Source organism: Bos javanicus, chromosome 9, assembly GCF_032452875.1.
Source record: "Bos javanicus breed banteng chromosome 9, ARS-OSU_banteng_1.0, whole genome shotgun sequence".
Taxonomy (NCBI): domain Eukaryota; kingdom Metazoa; phylum Chordata; class Mammalia; order Artiodactyla; family Bovidae; genus Bos; species Bos javanicus.
This window is the reverse complement of record NC_083876.1, coordinates 94470987-94490841: the sequence shown is the minus strand read 5'-3', so window position 1 is coordinate 94490841 and position 19855 is coordinate 94470987. Positions and strand designations below refer to the sequence as shown.

The window sequence follows — 19855 nt, the reverse complement described above, 5'->3', positions numbered from 1 at the left end:
TTTCTTAAATATCCTTCAATAAGTTTTCTACACTGTTTGCAACTGTGGTGTCTCTGTGTATATATATGTTTGTATTTTATGGTATGTATATATTTATTTTATTTTAAAAATTTTTATTGTGCTGAAATGTAATGTAAAAGTTCCCACTGTAACCATTTTTAAGTGCATCGTTTCATGGCATTAATTACATTGTCAATGCTGTGCAGTCATCATTACCGTTTTCATCAAACTCCCCCGTCCTGTGTATATATTTAAACACCAGGAAGGTAACACTACCCGTAGGGAGATGCCTTTGTAAAGGCCCGATCATCCACATCTGCACATCTGAAGCTACCCTTGTTCTTCTACCAGCAGCCCTGGCTTCTTGAGGGGCAGCTGTCCTGCACTCTCCCTGGCCAGCCCCTGCTGATGACGCGGATTCCTGGCTCTGCTGTGCAACAGCGCTGCAGGGGACCCCCTCTCCTGCCCAGACGCCTGTCCGACAGCAGAGCCGGGGGCAGGCTCACAGGTGCTGGGTCAGAGAGCAGACGTGCTTCACGTACTAACACAGACTCTCACACTGTCCTCCAGAAAGCTTCATCGGTTTATCTTTACCAGCTCCACATCGGAACTGCCTACTGAACATGCCTTTCCTCACATTAGGTGTTAAAACACTTTAATTCTCTGCTAATTTGACAAAAAGAATTTCAAAATGAGCATTTTGCAATATTTACTGGCTCTTTGTACTTCCTTTCCAATGAAAAAATCTGTTCACCCTCTTCACCCATTTCTTTTTCTGAGCTGTTCATCTTTTCCCTATAGATTTATGAGAGTTCTCTATTAACAGAATTACCTGGTACCTCTGGCACGTTAGAAATTCTTTTCCTAGGTGAATATTACTTTTTGATTTAAATGTACCAGCCTATGGTTGCTATAAATTCTGTTGTGTTTAGAAACACCTTCTATATCCCAAGGTTATAAAAAAAAAAAATGTTGCCTATATTTTTTTCCAAGTATTTAAAAAAATAAACAGCTTTATCATTGTTCAAATTAAATTGTTCCAGCACATTTAAAGAATAATGCATTGTATTCCTTTGACATTTACAGTCTAGTCTATGCCATAGTCAAGCGGCAAGTCTGTGTTTTACAGGTAAGGAGTTCCCTCACGTTCTGGACAAGGAAGAAAAAGGTCACAGTGGGTCGTGGGGCTGTTGCACGAACGTTATCCACCACCATACTAGTCACTGCCTGCTCAGTGAGAAGCTAGAACAGAAGGGCCCCAACAACCCAGAATTAGGAATTTTAAGGAAAAAAAAAAAGGAAGTGCTATTTTACATATTAAGTTAAAAACGTGTGAACTAACTACTCTGAAATGCAGTATAGCTTCAAAAGTCAAGGAGGGTTCAGATAAATTAAAAAATAACAGGCTCAAAGTAAGTTATTTATGAACATCTGCAGGTGGAATGTAACCTTTTAGAAAGATCTTTCTAAAAATATGATTTAAAAGAAGGACACGACAGTCAGAAAGATGGATAAGCAGCAGCTGAATGTGTGGCTTTAACCTGCCTGTGTGGGAAGAAAGCCAAATTCAAAACAAGTGGTGCTGAGAAGACTAAAAGGATACTGATTAGGAAGAGTGTGGTGTGGTGTGCTGAGCTGGGGGCGGGGGGTTGGAGCGGGGGCCTGCCTGACCCACGGGCAGAGGAGAGGGCTGGCTCCTTCCTTTGACGCACAGCAGGCAGATCCTTTACCAGCTGAGCCACAGGGGACACGCTCCTCCGACACACCTGCCTCCAAACAAACGGTCCTCCCGGGAGAAGGCAACGCCAGAGTCACTAGAAAAGCCCAAGAGGCATATCCCTGGACCAAAAACAGTATTTTCTAACCAACATTCCGAAAATGAAATGGAAAAACCTGACAGCAACGTTCTCCGAAGCTACCAATCAACAACAGTATTTATAAAACATACCACAGTCTTGGCCCATTTAAATTGTTCATACATCCCAGACAACTGAGACCATAGATGGCTGTTAAAAATATTTTTACCCTATTTAAGTAAATGCAAATGCTCAGATTAATTAATTACGGTCATGTATTCTGTATTTTGTTACTCCTGGTTTCAGTTTATTTTGTCTTTGCTTTCAAATGATCTGATTAGATTTAATGTCAGATCGGACTAGTAAAATCCAACCTTCATAAGTTGATTATATTTTCTTTCAACCAACCTGGAAGAAAAAAATTAAACTTATGTGGACCAGTTTATATTACATTTATGTAGTGAGAAATCTTCTTCATAATACAACAAAATTTGAGATTGATTTTTTTTGGGGGGGGTAAGGAAAAACAACTTTATTTGGAAATCCCTTAGGCAGAGAAGATGGTGGACTCTTGTCCCAAAGAATCATTTTATGTATTTATTTTTTAATATAAATTTACTTACTTTAATTGGAGGCTAATTACTTCACAATATTGTATTGGTTTTGCCATACATCAACATGAATCCACCACGGGTATACACGTGTTCCCCAGAGATTGATTTTAAATTTGTGTTTATGAGTTAAACTGCTTCAGCCAATCCTGAGCCAATGGTTGAAATAGGTCCCTGAATTAAAATACGATAAATAGCTCTGTTTTGTTTCCTTCACTTATTTTATGATTATCTCAATATAATTCCCCTTTATTGAAATGCTGTCCTTATTAATGTGGTTTCACCGGTGTTTTTGTATAATTCATTGAATCTCAGCTGGGTTGACTTTGCCCATCTGGCAACATTTGGAGACAGTTTTGGTGACTGCGGTGAGGGTGGTGCTACAGGCCAGAGATGCTGCTGGTTATCACAATGAGGAAGCGTCAGGCCCCAAATGTTAACGGCACCCAGGCTAAGAATCCCCGGTAAAATGTCAAATAACGTTTAACTGGGCTTCCCTGGTGTCTCAGTGGTAAAGAACCCGCCTGCCAATGTAGGAGATGCAGGAGATGTGAATTCGATCCCTGGGTTGGGACGATCCCCTGGAGAAGGAAATGGCAACCCACTCCAGTACTCTTGCCTAGAGATTCCATGGACAGAGAAGCCTGCAGTCTATGGGGTCACAAAAGAGTCTGATACAATTTAGCGACTAAACAACGAGATTTAACTACTATTTCTTCACATTTTATCTTGAGTAAACTTTAACTAGCCAACATTCTCAGGTATTATAGATTAACAAAATATACGAGAATGCTCAACTATGGTGATAACTTCACCTCCAAATTTTAAATATCTGAGCCAGACTAATTTGTAATTCAGGATGTCCACAAAAGCTAGTTTAAAATATATAAAATCTGCAATTAACATTTAGTAACAGTACTTTGAAAAACTCTCTTAAAAGGTTAAGATATAAATATCCTATGAGCAGATAAATGTAAATGAGATGATTATTAGGCTTTACACTATTTAAAGCCTTTTATGTAGTTAAAAATATCAAGAGATATCTCCTAAAGCCCATTCACTTCTAAAGAGGTATGAAGCAGGAACATTTTCAGCTCCATCTTCTCAATTTTCTTGTTGACACTGGCTCTGGATAATCATTTAGCAATAACTGAACCAGGCCAAAGTACTGGAGCTTCGGCTTCAGTATCAGCCCTTCGAAAAAATATTCAGGGTTGATTTCCTTTAGGATTGACTGGTTTGATTTCCTCAAGTCCAAGCTCCAATATTTTGGCCACTTGATGTGAAGAACTGATTCATTAGAAAAGGCCCTGATACTGGGAAAGATTGAAGGCAGGAGGAGAAGGGGACGACAGAGGATGAGATGGTTGGATGACAGTACCAACTCGATGGACACGAGTTTGAGTAAGCTCCGGGAGTTGGTGACGGACAGGGAAGAATGGCGTGCTGCAGTCCCTGGGGTCGCAAAGAGTCAGACACGACTGAGTGACTGAACTGAACTGAATCAGGTAGTCACCTAAATTGGTCAAATTCATTAAAATTAATATTAAAATTTCAGTACATTTTTCTCAAATTATCCCGCTTTTCCAGTACAATGACAGTGCAAACTACTGGATGTGCGGCTGCCTTCACGCGCACTGCACCTGCATGAGGGGCTCACGCCGGACACGCACGGCACGAGCCAAGGCCACAGAAGTCATGCCCTGCTCCAGCCAGAGTTTTGACACTAACCGCAGAGGACCCTTTTCCTTCCTCGCCCTCGCTTGCGAGGATATTCCCAGTTTATCGGGTCTGTGTTCAACAGGCCAGACTTTTACAAGCAACTCTGAATGAACACCCTGGCTTCTCACTAATAATCAATGCTATAAAAATAGTCTGCAGCAGGCTTAAGAGGCAAGGTCTTTGTTAGAACCCAGCAAGAGAACGCCACACACACACCTAACAGCTATTTTGTTCGTGCTTTCAGGGAATGGCAAGAACTTGACACACCACAGGCTTTCACACGTGTGCTTTGTTCCGTCAAGCCAGACTACGATTTACCTGGTTGTTGCTGTTGGCGGCCGATGCATTGGCTTGGGCTGTACTTGCTGACAGGGAGTCGAAGAAGGCTTGGTCTGCCACTGAATTTCCACAAGCAAACTGATCTTTTCCATCACTGGGCAAAATCTGAACATTGGGAAGGACCATAGTTACTTACTTCATAGACTATAGAGTTATTTCAGAGGTAGAATCCCTGATGGCAAGTAAGAACTATCAAAAGGTTTCTATTCTTAAAAGGTATGAGCTCAAGAATATCTGCCCTAATGATTCCTTTCTGCAAGTGTGCAGAATTCTTTAGAAAAACGCAATTAATACCAGGATCAGCTTATCACATTTTTCTCATTCTTGTCAGTTTTTAGGATCCTGAATGCACGGTGTACAGAGGTCAAACATGACATAACGTGAGACCCGTGGGCCAGGTTCAGGGACCTGTGAATCCTCTGATAGTGTCTGGAAAGGTGGGGTGCCTGCCCGTGCACATGTCGGGCTGGCCTGAATTCATTTGGTTTTTCCAGAAAAGATGCTCTAGAAAAACCCAAACACACTTTCTGGCCAACCCAACATTTCAGCAATATCATCAGTATTCTCCAAAGCGATCAAAATTCCCCACTGAACTCTCAGTCAGGACAACAGCCAGCCTTCCCATTTTGCAGGCAGCGCCCAGCACACACCCTCCCAGGGCACGTGATCTCTCTACTGGAGGGGAACCCAAGGCAACTCTGTTCCTGAGCTACACTCCAGTTTTACTCACAGGCTACCAGGCAGCCTCAGTTTCTCGCTATCACCCGGGATGAAAGAGGCAGGCTCACCATGGACCCAGGGCTCCGTTCTGCGTGACCTACGGACAGCCAGCAGGGGGTGCCAGGAGGCCGACTCAGAGAGCCTTGGTCAGCTGGGTGGGGTGTGTCCCCACACCATCCTTGGCATTTATCACTGCAGAGCTTGCACCCGGCAACAGCTCACTCAAGATCCTGGGTCTTGGAGAATGGGAGAAGGAACTGACAGAGAGGTCCTAGACTAGCACAGGGAGAAGAAAGTGACCTTAGAGTCTGCTACTGAAACTCTGTGAGTCCACTCTACGAAAGTTGCTATCCTTGGAAGGAACTTCAGCTGAGTATTTGGAGTCACTCTTTGGCATATAAGTCTGTAGGTAATATTTCTTCTTGGTTCTACTTTAGTGAATTTTCTACATTTTATATAATCAGCAAGTATTATTTTTACAATGGAATTTTTTTCATTAAAAATAAAAATAGAGTTATCTTTCATTCTTGTCCTTTAAGTTGATAATTCGTAAAAACACATATGACAAAGACCAGGTTTAATTAATAAACAAGAGTAAATTCTTACCTCAACATAGTCTGTTGGAACAAGCCCTCGTTCTCCTTTGCTGTTTCTTCCTTCCAGCCATCCTCCACCAACATCCTCAAAAAGGTTAAAAGAAAAAAAAATATTATAGTTGGAATTTCCTGGAGAAATTTGGCTCTGGGAATTGTTATCCATAAAAAAAGTAATTAACGTTAACCCATTAACCTTTTCATTCCTATGGGGTTAACGCTGTTAAAAATGTCAAATTCTTAAGCTTTCTCTTTATGCCAGAAAAGGATATAATTTAAAAATGAGAAAAATCAAACTTCAACAATAATTGATCAGAGAGAGAGAAACAGAATGCCAAGATTTTGTAATTTCTTTCTGATGACTGGTCTGTGGTAGACTACACATGGTTTGCAGCTCTGATTGTCAAGGGGCAGAACGCACCCTCACTTCCAGAACCTGCGCTATCCTTCGTGACCTCTTCGGCCAACAGACTGAGGTGGAGATAACACAGGGTGAATACGGAGCCGGCCTCAAGAGGCTCTGCACACTTCAGCTCACTCTTCTTTCTTCCCCAAAAGAGCTGATATTTGGGTTGACAGATGATGACAGAGACAAGGCTCCGTCCATCTCCCTGTTGGCCCACCCAAAGCCAGCCGACCCCCAGCAGGAGAAATGCCAGACAGAGGAGGTCATAGTGGCCTGCTCTGCCCTAGCGCCATGCTGGGTGATGCAGGCCCATGGGTGAGCCCAGGTCAGGAGAACCACCCAGCTGGCTTGTGGATCCCCAAGGAACAACAACAGACTGTTTAAGCCACTAAGCTTTGGGATTGCCTGTTATTTAGAAAACTAACTGGCCCAACCTTCCAGAGCGCTCCTAGATAAATAATGTTAATAAACTAAACAGTATAATGTATTCTATGCCAGGATTCCCAATTTTTGATGTTACCTTTGAAAAATCCTACTGCTTCCCTTTAAGATAATAAGGGCTATCTTAAATTCATAAACCATACCCTAATTAACATCCACCTGAATCTAGATAACATATTCTTTAAAAAAGTCATTTTAAATGACTGTCCATTTCTTGACCACAACAGCAATTTAAATACTATTTTACCGAGAAATTAAGAGTGCTTCTTCATTAAAAAAAAAAAAAAAGTAAATATAAGCTTTCATGTCTTCTATGATTAAAAATAGGGCCTATTTACTTATACACACCTGGCATACTGTATAAAACTACATATATTTTTTTCTAACCAGCAATTCTTTTTTTAACCATCAGTACTGCACAAGCAACAGGAAAGGAATTCATGTGGGTTTGAAAGATCAGCCTATTAAAAAAATAAAATCTTAAACATAAATCCTTAAGAGACCAATTTAAACATAACAGTTCTCTTACTGGATTTGTAATTGTGATGATTTCGCCTTCGTTAACTGTCAGTTCATTATTTCCAGGTTCAGCAGAAAAATCATACATAACCCGAGCCTATTGGAAGTAAAGAGAAAAAGAGGAAGTTACAAATGTAAACGTAACAGTAAAAAAAAGAGAAAAAGAACCACCTATGCCGCTCACTTTGTGAACAACATGTCATGACCGCGGTTGCGGTTGTTTTGGAACAAAGGAAGACGTCGGATCAAAGTGATTCATCAGCCCTGTTTGTGAGGAAGAATGACACGAAGAGAGAGAGCCCTGCTCTGCTCTGGGAGGAGGGAGGTTTCTGGTTGCCGCCCACACTGCACTTGAGATCGGGCCCCGAAGAACTCAGAATAAACCCATTTCAGCAAGGGGAAAAGAGCACGCATGGCCTTCCTGGCAGGAGGTAAGGAGTGGAAATACAGACACTGTTCACTGTGGGCACACGGACTCTCAGGGACTGAGGGATCTCCATGGAAGTATGTACACACGAGATGCACAGTCTTTAGATGAGCCTCCTGCTATTAAAACTCTCACTGTTCTTTACCTAGGGTAAATTTTGATGGTGCAGCAACCTTAGCCAACTAAAAACACAGAAATCTGAGCTGTGTGCAAGATATATTCATACTCTTCTACTAGAATACTTCCTACTAAGAAGAAAGTGTTGGTTGCTCAGTCGTCTCCGACTCTCTGCGACCCCATGGACTCCAGCCCACCTGGCTTTTCTGTTCATGGGATTCTCCAGGCAACAATACTGGAGTGGGTAGCCACTCCCTTCTCCAGGGGTTCTTCCCGATCCAGTGATCGAATCCAGGTCTCCTGCTTTGCAGGTGGATGCTTTACCATCTGAGCCATACGAAGACTTACCTAGGGCTCTCGTATACTTGGGTCAGGTAACCTGAGCAGTTGTGATTTTCAAAATTTTTCTTGCCATGGAATCTGAATCTCATAGAAAATAGACTAAAGGGAAGCTGTTCTGGTTGATGTGAGGTGGGGCTGCTCTTTCAGGCCCTTCCTCAAGCAGATGCTTGAGGTACCAACCCTGAGATGTGGGTTACTTGGAATAACTGCCATGCACGTATTCCAAGAAAGACAACTACTGCTGTAAAAAATACATATACTTTTATGTTATGTGCATTTAGTCCATCTCAAATTCTAAATAATTGTCTCTTCATGTACTGTCTTATAGAAGGCAGTCCATCTTACAAATCGAGACCACATGTACCTAGGAAACGTGGTTTGTTTTGAATTCATCCTGGTGCTTCCCGGTGGCTCAGTGGTAAAGACTCCACCTGCCAAAGCAGGAGACGTGGGCTCGATCCCTGGTCAGGGAGGATCCACATGCTGCGGAGCACTAAGCCCACGTGCACAACTGCTGAGCCTGTGCTCTAGAGCCGTGCGCAGCAGCTACCGGAGGCCCTGCGCCTGGAGCCTGAGCTCCACGACAAGAGAAGCCGCCACAAGGAGAAGCCTGCGCACCGCAACAGAGGAGCCCTCGCTTTCCGCAACTAGAGAAAGCCCACGCGGCAATGAAGACCAAAGAATGAATATAAATAAATAAACAGAATTATATCTATATAAAAGTAATTGTCCTAAGAGGCAAAGCGAAGTCTGCCTACAGGGTTCATCAGCTAGGACTAGCGGGCATACACGCCTTTAACACGCATTTGCTGCACACCGACCATGGGGCAAGAACATGCTGGCCAGTGCTTCCTCCACACCTGCTTAAGGACACCTGAAATGCTTCTAACAGGGACCAAGGATTCACATCCGGTGGCAGAAGATTACCGGGAAAGATCCCAAATTCTAATTTACTTTGAAATACATCAAAAATTATAAGATGAACTGGTGGAGGAATGTGATAAAGCAGGTATAGTAAGTAAACTTATTTATGGAATCTTGATAGTGGGTTTATGGTGTCCAATGGAAAATGAGTTCAACTTTTCTACATGCTTGAAATTTTTCATAATAAAATGTTGGAAAGAAATGAACAGTAGTGCACAGCATCAGATCCTTTACTTTTACACACTGGGAAGGGGGACTGAGAGCCAGGCTCAGGTAGAGTGAGAATTCTGCAAGTGTCACCGTTTTCCTGAGGTCACTACGAGGACAGCAACCCTGGGCTGAGGTATGTTCCTCACGCAGCTGCAAAAGGAGATAGAATTCGGCTTGTCCCACTCAGGACTAAAACATGTTTTTAAAAACATGTCAAACCAACCTCAATCCCTCACGCAATGAGGGCAGATAGGAGGTAAAGGCCTGAGGAGGGAGAGGGGGGCTCCCCAGGCCAGGACGCACCCCCAGGACAAGAGCCAGACAAGGAACCCACTGTTTTGATCCTGCTCCTTGAGGATCCGTTAACAATTTTTTTGATCCACTTAAGTCCAACCAGGCCTCAGATACAGAATAGCAAAGCCTCTCCTTTACTAAACTTAACAACTTGGTGAAACAGAATGTGAAACAAGTCAAAAATAAAAAAATGGAAACTCCCCTACACATTTAAATATTACTGAACATCTACCCACGGAAAATGTCAATAAGCACTGTAGGTTTATTTTAAACATTGACTTAGGACTTGTTTTTTTTTTTTTTAAACCTAGAGATGCTTAAGAATTATAACTGAGACTAACTTTGGGGAAGATTTAAAAAGCACATCCCCAAATGAGCATAAATGTCAACAGGAAAAAAAAAAAAAAAAGCCACTGAGCTGAGAAGAGCAACTCAGTTGCTCTAGGTGAGCAGGTTTGGCGCAGACTGGAAGCCCGCCAACACCAGCTCCTCTCCCGTCTTCTCTTGGCCTCCAGGTCTCCTCACCTTCCCACCCTCGCCGCCACTACAGGGTCCACACAAACAAAGATGCTGCCCTCGACCTCAACTGCCGAGCCGCCGACTATTTCTGATGTGGTCGTTGAAAGAAAAGGTTATTTTTCTCACTCCCTTTTCCAGTAGTAGCTGTTCTTTAAGAAACAACTCCAAGCATTTCAAGGGCTAAATTTCCACAGTTCCTGGTCAGTCAGAATTGGTGGCAGCCATTGAGAATAGCTCCAAAATTAATTTTCTTCTGTAAATTTTTTTAAGAATAGACTACCAGTAAAATTGATACATGCTTTTAAAAATGTTTTTCCGAAAATGGGTTGAGGTATGTTCTCCTGAAACATGACGCACTTGGAGGAGATTTCTAACTGGCCAACTAGACAAGCAGTGCGGCTTGAGAAACCTCCAAGACAAAGAGAAATGTAAACATAAATTCATTGCGTAGGAATATGTTTCCAAGAAACGAATAGAATGATCTTAAGTCTCTGTGTAACAAAAGGCAATTTACAATCACAAGGGGGAAGAAATCCTTCGGAATACTTTCACTAAACCAATCAAACTGTACCATCCACTGCCGTGTCACCCCGCCCAGCCTCCACTCCACTCATGCACAATGATTCTGGAAATACTTGGACCAAGGGAATCCAAAGGCCATGTTGTGACCAAACTGCTGGAGGCTGGGATGACTCTAAGAGATTTCTACCCAGACTCACCCGGACCAAAGCTTCTTTATTTGGTGTATAGAACAATCAGATGAAAGCATCTGAACAGTTCTTGGATGTGGTGGCATCAAATTGGCCATATCACACATAGCATCACTATTACCTCAATCACTAACATATAAAACATGAGCTACCAGGGAAAGAACTCTGCAATTCACATGAAAAGGTTTAAAGAGCATCTAGAACTCAAGAAAAAGACCGGCAATCCACCAGAAAAATGGGCAGAGAAACACGGCTCACAGAAAAAAATAAATGGTCCTTATACCATTTATGTCTGGGGAAAAAAAATGCTCAATCCCACACATCAAGGAAGACAAGTTGATCGGCAGATGTAGCCAGATCTCCCTTTGCTGGGGACTGCACTATTTAAACCTCTGCCAGCAATACGAAAGAAACGGTTCTCCCCAGCTTCACAAACAAAATCAATCACCCAACCTTTGTATTTCTGCTCATCTGATAAGTGAGAAATTTTGCCTCAATACAGTTTTCAAGATCCATTTACCCTTAGATCCAGAAGTCTCATTTTGAGAATCCATTCTCTACACGCATGTGTGTACCACGGCACTTAGTGTAGCACTGTTTGCAATATGAAAAGACTGCAGACCACCCTGGTAGCTACTAAAAGGGAATTAGTTACATAGACCATGGTATAGCATCATAAGAAAATATGTAGCAATTAAAGAATGGGAACAATCTATGTACTGACACGAACTACTGTATCATTAACTGAGGAGAGCTAGCTAGCTGCACAATAGGGCATGTAGTATGCTACTTTTTTCAGAGGCAGAATACTTATACTTGCCAGTACTTCCATAAAGAAGCACTGCTGCTAAGTCGCTTCAGTCGTGTCCGACTCTGTGCAATCCCATAGACAGCAGGGACCAGGCTCCCCGGTCCCTGGGATTCTCCAGGCAAGAACACTGGAGTGGGCTGCCATTTCCTTCTTCAGTGCATGAAAGGGAAAAGTGAAAGTGAAGAAAGAAGCACTAGATAATTAAAAGAAATTCTTTTAAAATTGGTTGCCTATAGAGATGGGAGAGGAAAATGAATGGATAAGAATACTGAGATTTCTCAGTTTATTTCTTATCATTTTAACTGTGTACATGTATCACCTGCCCAAGACTTCTAAATGAAGATGGCGTGGGGGGGAGGTTACAAGAATCAGCAAAAGATAACTAGTTAGAAATAATGTAAGGAGATGTGTAAGGGAAAACTTTACAATATTCCTGAAAGACACAGAAAATGGGAAAAGTTGAGGAGTGTGGCATGCTGTTTGCAACAATGGCCACAATCAATCTTCCCATCCCTCTCTGAATACCCTCTGCAAGGTGACTTTGCCACTCCTCCCAGTACCAAGTGGAGGCTGTTTTTCCACCTTTTGACTCTGGACTCGTTCATTTGCTTGCTTTGGCTGACAGGGTAACAGCAACTGTGATACAAGCAAAGGGCATGAAGCACCTGCCGGGTGGGGCCTGCCCTCCCGGTTGCCAGGATCACCTCCCCAACCACATGAGCCTCTGCAAAAGAGAGACCACCGTCTCACCCCAGCCATCCCAGCTGCACAAGGCGAGACCCCGGTATGTGGGCAAAGCCACCCACGGCCATCGAGGCCTGGGCAGGCTTTTCAGACCACAAGAACCACTCACAGCCAATCTGCAGAGGTACAGGGAATAACCTGCTGTCTTAAGTCATTAAGTTTACAGAAAACCATGAAGAGCACCAAAGGACATCTTAGGTGAATTTTTAAAATAATCTTGCAGTGGAGGAGGACTTCAAATACGGAACAGAAATCCTGAAGAGAGAAAAATTTCTCTTCTCCCAAAATAACACATACCTACCTTGCCTGGCAAAAGCCATTATCAATAAGATTAAACAAAAAAAACAAATGACAAGACAGGAAAAATATGTGACTTTTATCACAGACTAAAGTTGGCTCTCCTACTCTATGAAGGGTAACTATGAATCAGTAAGAAATAAAAGGCTCTCAAAAATGTAAAACCTCACTTACAAAACTAAACAAATATGAATTTTCCACTATTAACTGGCAAAACAAAAACCTTTGATCAGAACATCGTGGGTGAGGGTGTAGGGGCAGAGAAAGAGGAGATACGTAGAGCTGCTGGCAGTGAGAGGCAGCCTGGCAGTGCCTATCAAAATCCAACTCAGCCTCCAGGAAGTCTTCCTCCAGAAATATTCACACATGTGCAAACGGTTATTCACTGCAGCTCTGTTTACAGAGCAAAGGACCAGGCCAGCCTGAAAGTAAGGATTGGTTAGTCAAATAGGGCCCTGCCATGGAAGGGAGTATCAAGTACTCCGGCCAAAAAAAAGAGAAGGGCTTGCTTATTTTTCACATGTGGAATCATCTCTAAAGTGTATACATTAAATGAGAAAATAAAGCAAAGTACACCATTGTGTCAAAAAAAAAAAAAAAAAGAAAGAAAGAAAATGCATCTGCTTATCTCTGTAAAGATATATAGAAGTAACATTGCCTCTACGAGAAGACAGCCGGCTGAAGGACAGATAGGAGAGAAATTTTCAGTGTTATCTTTATGTACCATTTTAAGTGCTGTTTTTTTTTTTTAATATGAACTTACTGTTCAGTCAAAAAAAAATTATAAATCAGAAGCACTGTCTTATACCACTAACCCAGGAAGCTCAGAATCTTGCTGAAATTACCACAGTCTTTTCGAGAATGTTTCCCCAGGTATGACAAAACACAAAATGCTCCAAAGTTTAACTCAAAAAATGGCTGGAAGGCAATCAGAATCCGGAGTAAAGTCTACACATTCCTGGAGCTCTCAGTCTGCATGCTGTATTTCTGTGTGTGTATGTAAAAAGGCACTTTTACAACAACAACAAAAGCAATATAATGAAGATAAAAAAGGAAAAGTCAGAAAATGTTCCTCTTTGCCCCAAAGGGCACAAGCGCTAATAGATTTGAAAGTACCCCTCAGGATGTTCTGCATTTGACACGCGTGTGTGCGTGTGCACTCGCACACACACACACACATATACACACACCCAATCAGAACCACGGCACCCGTACACCTCTGCATTTCATGTTCCATCTAGTCTTCGGACTCTTCATATCAGCATATCTACCCTGCTCTTTATCTGAGTTGCAAGGCTACTAATCACCACTCAACCTCCAGGGCAAAGCACAGGAAAACCTACTTACCTGTGGCTAAGAAAAAACTGCACCCCCCTCCAAATTCAAATAGCTTTACTGTGTTTCCTGGTTATAAAATGACATGTACGTTATAGAAAAACAAGATAAAGGTTTACCAGCAAACAGTACCCCAGTCTCAAACTTCAGAGACAGTGAGCAGGAAACACACACGCTCCCCTGACAGTGGGCTGTCTGCGCCACCCCTGCCCCCCAGCGCATCCTGACAATGTTTTCATTTCTCCCCCAAAGTGGGGATGAACTGTAATTACTGGCAACGTGGTGATAAGAGCTGGCTTCAGAGCCAGACCACGAGTCCAACTGCCCATTCTACTTACTGTTTCACCAGCCGTGTAAACTTGGCTGAATTCCTCAGTCTCCGGCTCAAATTCCTCAAGAATGCGATAAGGCCAACAGTATATGCCTCATGACACAAATGATCAGTGAAGTAATAGATGTAAGGTGCTCGGAACAGTGACTGGCATAAAGGGCTCAATTAACGCTAGCTATCATGACCTCCAGCGTTTCCCCTGAGTATTATACATACATTCTGCGTGTGCTAAAAAAACTTGCTGCCGCACAAGGGAAACAGCCAGTGCCAGGTTACTGACTCACACAAGTAGTTCTAGAGCCTGTCACTTCACCTGACTGAAGGAGAGCCAGACCACCTGAGAGGCCGACCAGAAAGAGCGTCCACCCCCACTGCGTGTAGTTTGAGTGCGAAGGTAAGGGGTAACCAAGGCTGACGGTGGTCCACAGGGAATTCCTCAACCCCAATCATTTGAAACAATATTAGAATGATGAAAATTAATCAGGAGACCAATTTTAAAATAAAAAGAAATCAAGTTTCTCTGTAAACAATCACTTGATTTTTTTTTAATGTATGTATATACAAAGATAATTGGGGGTTATTCCCAAGTGCAACAACAACAACAAAAAACAAAATACCAAGCAGAAGCGATAACCAAATGCATGAAGAGCCTTAGTAAAGAAAACCTTTTCAATAAATCACACTGTGTTCCGGAGAACAAAGGTAGGACATCACAGAGATGCCCAGCCACAAATATAACGTCATTTCATCTAAAATCCAAAAGATTTCTTTTTGAGAAACTGTGAATGAACTTGTCCCAAAGCACTCTGCTCACTTTAAAAAGGGCACCTGAAACGTACCATGACTTGAAAAACCAAAAATGACCAAACTTCACCTTTAGCACTTTAAGGCCACAAACAAAAATCAACAGCCAGAGATCATACGATCATTCTCAAGACTTTTTAACATTTTCATCCACCTCTAATATAAACTCAGCCTAGTTTCCAAAATGGCACAAAGTACCTTAAAGTATTCATTTTCCTCATTAGGTTGAAAGACTGTCCCTTAAAACAAGTCCCTACTTCAGCTGTTAGTCTTTTTTGTCTTAATGCTAGTGATCACCAGCAAGGACCACCGAGCCCTTTACTACACTGATTATTCTGTACTGAATACCCAACAACCCCATTTAGGGGGAAAAAAAAATCTCTCTTAAAAGTTAAGAGAAATAAGTCCTCACAAAGGACTCTATCAAAATATTCTATTATACTCAGTGCTTCAGATTCCTTGCAGGGACTGAAATTTCCCCTAAATCCGTATTTTTTTTCAAATACAGAGAGCTTCAGAGCGCTCACTGAGTGCTGGGGAAAGCACAGGCAAGGGCGCCCGAGCAGTGGCGCAGCTTCTCTGCTGTCTGGGGGGTCTCGTGGGTCAACTGTGACCGCACGCGAAATGGCAAAAAAAATAACCCTGTCCCGTAGAACGTCATCATTTTCCTGATAGAACACCAATCGACCCAAGGCCTTTTAGGATAAAGCTACTAAAAGGAGAGACTAAAAAAACTACAGTATAGACCAAGTAAAATTTAAAAAAGAAAAAAAAACTAGAACATAAAGTAAATAATTGATACATCAAAATCTAGTTGTGAAAACAACTAATCAAGGGAACTCCCTGGAGGCCCAGTGGTTAGGACTCTGCTCTTTCACTGCCAACCGCCTGAGGGCCTGGGGTTGCATCTCTGGGAGGGGAACTATGATCCCATAAGGACCAAGAAAAAAAGAAAATCAACCAATCAAATAGCAAAAAGCAACAAAGAAGTAACTGGTATTAGATTTGCTCTGTGACCACATACTGACAAAAACAGCTAGAAAACTGGACAAAATATACAAAGTAACAGTTTTCAGAGACTCCGCAAAAGGACAGCACAGGAAAGGAAACTCCCAGAGAAAAGAAAGGGAAGATGAGCCCTGTGAAGGCTCTGGCTTTCTGACCCGGGGCACTGTCTTTCTGACCGGGGGCACTGTCTGACCAAGTGCTGGAAGAAGCCAAGAGCCCCAGGCAGGAAGCACAGGTCCTGCAAAGTTGACAAGCCAGAGACCAAAATTCCAGGAGGCTGGCCACCTGATGCAGAGAGTTGACTCACTGGAAAAGACTCTGATGCTGGGAGGGATTGGGGGCAGGAGGAGAAGGGGACGACAGAGCATGAGATGGCTGGATCGCATCACTGACTCAATGGACGTTGAGTCTGAGTGAACTCCGGGAGTTGGTGATGGACAGGGAGGCCTGGCGTGCTGCGATTCATGGGGTCGCAGAGAGTCGGACACGACTGAGCGACTGAACTGAACTGAACTGAACCGAAGGCGGCTGAAATCCGAGGACAAACTACCAGAAAGGAGTTACTCAGGGAAAAGGCTCCAGAAACCTGCGCAAAGGTCTCCTTGAGCTGGTTGGTAAATACTGAACTGCACACAACTGGGCAAACTGCTTTAAGGCCCGGCAAAGGTCAACTCTTGGGAGCTGCAGGGTCAAAGCACTGTCGGAGGTCAGGCAGAACCAGAAGATACTAGAGCTCTGACTAGCCAGAGAGGGAAATTCCACTGAACACACCCAAAGCATTCAAGGTAACGACCCCAGGCAGGCTAGGGCTAAAGGCTACCCTGGAGTCAACACACTCAGAAGTTACCCTTGAAAGAAAGGAACTGATGCAACATCACCCATAAAGAGAAATATCTTAAAAGCAGCCAAAGATGGGGGCGGGAGCTAGACTCATGACACACAAAGGAACAAAGAAAGACTGTAGGCTTCTTATTAGAAACAATACAAGCAAAATCCACCTGTAAAGCACTGGAAAATAACAAAATCTATCAACAGAATTCTGTGCCCATCAAAAACATCCTTCAAAACTAAACATGATATAAAGACATTTCCAGACAAAAGCTAAATTTGTCACCAGTAAACCAACACTACCAGAAATATTAAAGGAAGCTGTTTAACCAGAAGGAAAATGATACCAAACACCTGAATTTACACCAAAGAAAGAGCATCAGAAATAATACGTAGGCAAAAAAAAAAAAAAAAAAACCTCATCGTTTAATTTCCCTAAAAGATATCTGACTTTAAAAGTCAGATAACTGACTTTTGAAACAAGAATAACCACAGTGTATTGTGGGGTTTATAAAACTGAGAAATAAAATGTACAAAGAAAACAGCACAAAGGTCAGGAAGGAGATATAGAAACGTGCTGCCGCTGCTGCTAAGTCGTTTCAGTCGTGTCCAACTCTGTGTGACCCCATAAACAGCAGCCCACCAGGTCCCCCCATCCCTGGGATTCTTCAGGCAAGAACACTGGAGCTGGTTGCCACTTCCTTCTCCAATGCATGAAAGTGAAAAGTGAGAGTGAAGTCGCTCAGTCGTGTCCGACCCTCAGCGACCCCATGGACTGCAGCCTACCAGATTCCTCCATCCATGGGATTCTCCAGGCAAGAGTACTGGAGTGGGGTGCCATCGCCTTCTCCATAGAGATGTACTAGGTTCTCATAGTATGCGAAGTGCTGTATTGTTATTTGAAATTAGAAATGTGTTAAGATACCAATGCATACTGTGAACCTGAGGGCAATCATGGATGGATGGATGGATGGATGGATGGAAGGAAGAAAATAAATACTCCAATTAAAAGACAGATTGTCAACCTGATAAAAAGTAAGACCCTGGGCTTCCCTGGTCGCATAGTGGATAAGAATCGCCCGCCGATGCAGAGGACAACGGGCTTAATCCCTGGCCCGCAAAGATCACACATGCTGTGGGGCAGCTAAGTCCATGCACCACAACTACTGAGCCCATGTTCTGCAACAAGAGATGGCACTGCAATGAGGTAAATATATAAAAGAAAAAAGATCTGCAGATACGTTATTGATGAGAAATTCACTTTAAGAGACAGAAAACCTGGAAGTAAAGGAATGAAAGTTAAGAAGAGATGGCAGCACTACTGCAGGGGCTCTAGCTCACATAAAGGTCAGGACGGGGGCAGAGGAAGTGCACAGACTCCCCAAGGACTGAGTCACCGGGGGGAAGAGAGCCAAGAGCCAGGATCCCTGGAGGCCTGTACAACCTGACTCTGGATGTGCGTGCAAGACGCAGGCAGGCAGATGTCACTGCAAAACTCCTCCCGCCACGAGAGACAGGGAAGGAAGACACCGGGGCCCTTTTCTTCTGAAGACAACTGGTCCTGGGAAAAGGCCAGTTTAACAGAATTTCAGTATTTCAGAAAGTAGACAAGAATTTCACAACACATAGTAGGTAAACTAACATCAGAAAAAACAGATGGTGCACCAGGTACTGGATTTACTCTCTAACTTCAGACAAGTCAAATGCTGACCAAAATCTAAGAATCAGCACGGCAACTCTGGAGAGTGCTCCTGGAGAGAGTGAGGACAAGCCCAAGAATCGGGGAGGGGAGACCAGGCAGAGGCTGTTGATGAGAGCGGGGAGGCGCTGGAGGCCAGGGTTCACAGGGGAGGGTGTGGGAGAGCAAAGGGCCACACACAGGCCGCCCTGGAGACCTGCGGAGGGACCATCTCTCAGAGTCCCCGCTGAGAACTGATCAGCTCGCGCAGCAAGAAAACCACCCAAGGAAGAACCGCCCAAGGAGCACCAGGACAACCTCCAAGGGGGTAATTAAGAGATATGTGGGATACCTGTTAGTATTTTGCAAAATCGACTTTAGTTTATAAAATCAAGACATTTATGCTTGCCTGGAAAACGGTAAATTTACGTTACATATATTTTACCATGATTTTTAAAGTGAAAGTAATGTCACTCAGTTGTGTCTGACTCTTTGCGACCCCATGGACTATATAGGCTACCAGGCTTCTCTGTCCATGGGATTTTCCAGGCAAGAGTACTGGAGTGGGTTGCCATTTCCTTTTCCAGTGATTTTTAAAAGCCCATGCAAATAAATAGTACAATGGTGGGGGGAGGGGAACACAACTAACGTTACCCTAATTGCACTGCATTCCGTCTACGGAATGAGCTTTCTGTGGCTGATGGTACACCCCCTAACACATGGACAGCCACCAGCAGCTAGCAGTAATGTGGGTTTAAAAGTCAAAGAAACAAAAATGTAATCTCAAAAGTGGCCTGCCAGAAGTGTTAAACAAAATAAAATACTTTCAGTGTAGACACCAAGCATACAAAGCAGATGTGATGAGCTTCACACTGTAAAACCACTTTAAATTTTTTTTGCTTTAGGGCACTTTTGGGGGGTTACATGTAAGCACATGACCTCGGCTGTAATTTCAAAAAACAGGGACTTCCCTGGAGATGCTGTGGTTTGGATTCTCCCACTGCTGAGGGGGCGAGTTCAGTCCCTGTGAGAACAGAGATCCTACAAGCTGCAGTGTGAAGGGGGGCAGGGGGTGGGAATGAAAGGAAGGAAGGGAGAGGAGAGGCCAGGAGAAAACTCTCACAGACTACAAAGATAACTGCCCCCTACGCTATATGCTCAGAGGCTCTTAGCCAGTTATACTTTGTAACTAATCCATGATTTTATTTAACTTCTCTGCTCTCTTCTTCTCCTTAGCATTTAAACCACTCTTTAAAGAATTCCTACTTGAACCCCAAATATTCCTTGGACCAATGTCTTCTCTTAACATCTCTAAGAAATTTGAATTTA

At 43.1% G+C, this 19855-nt stretch overlaps 1 protein-coding gene across 2 annotated transcripts in view; it reads right to left on the bottom strand.

The window, feature by feature from the left end:
- Window positions 1–19855, bottom strand: part of SNX9 (sorting nexin 9) — an 89228-nt gene that overhangs the window by 43864 nt on the left and 25509 nt on the right. For both annotated transcript variants that reach the window (XM_061428418.1, XM_061428417.1), the window contains exons 2-4: window positions 7158–7244; window positions 5795–5869; window positions 4448–4573 (exon numbers count right to left, since the gene is read on the bottom strand). In XM_061428418.1, the coding sequence (XP_061284402.1) occupies window positions 4448–4573; window positions 5795–5869; window positions 7158–7244 (288 nt within the window). The remainder of the gene's footprint in view (window positions 1–4447; window positions 4574–5794; window positions 5870–7157; window positions 7245–19855) is intronic.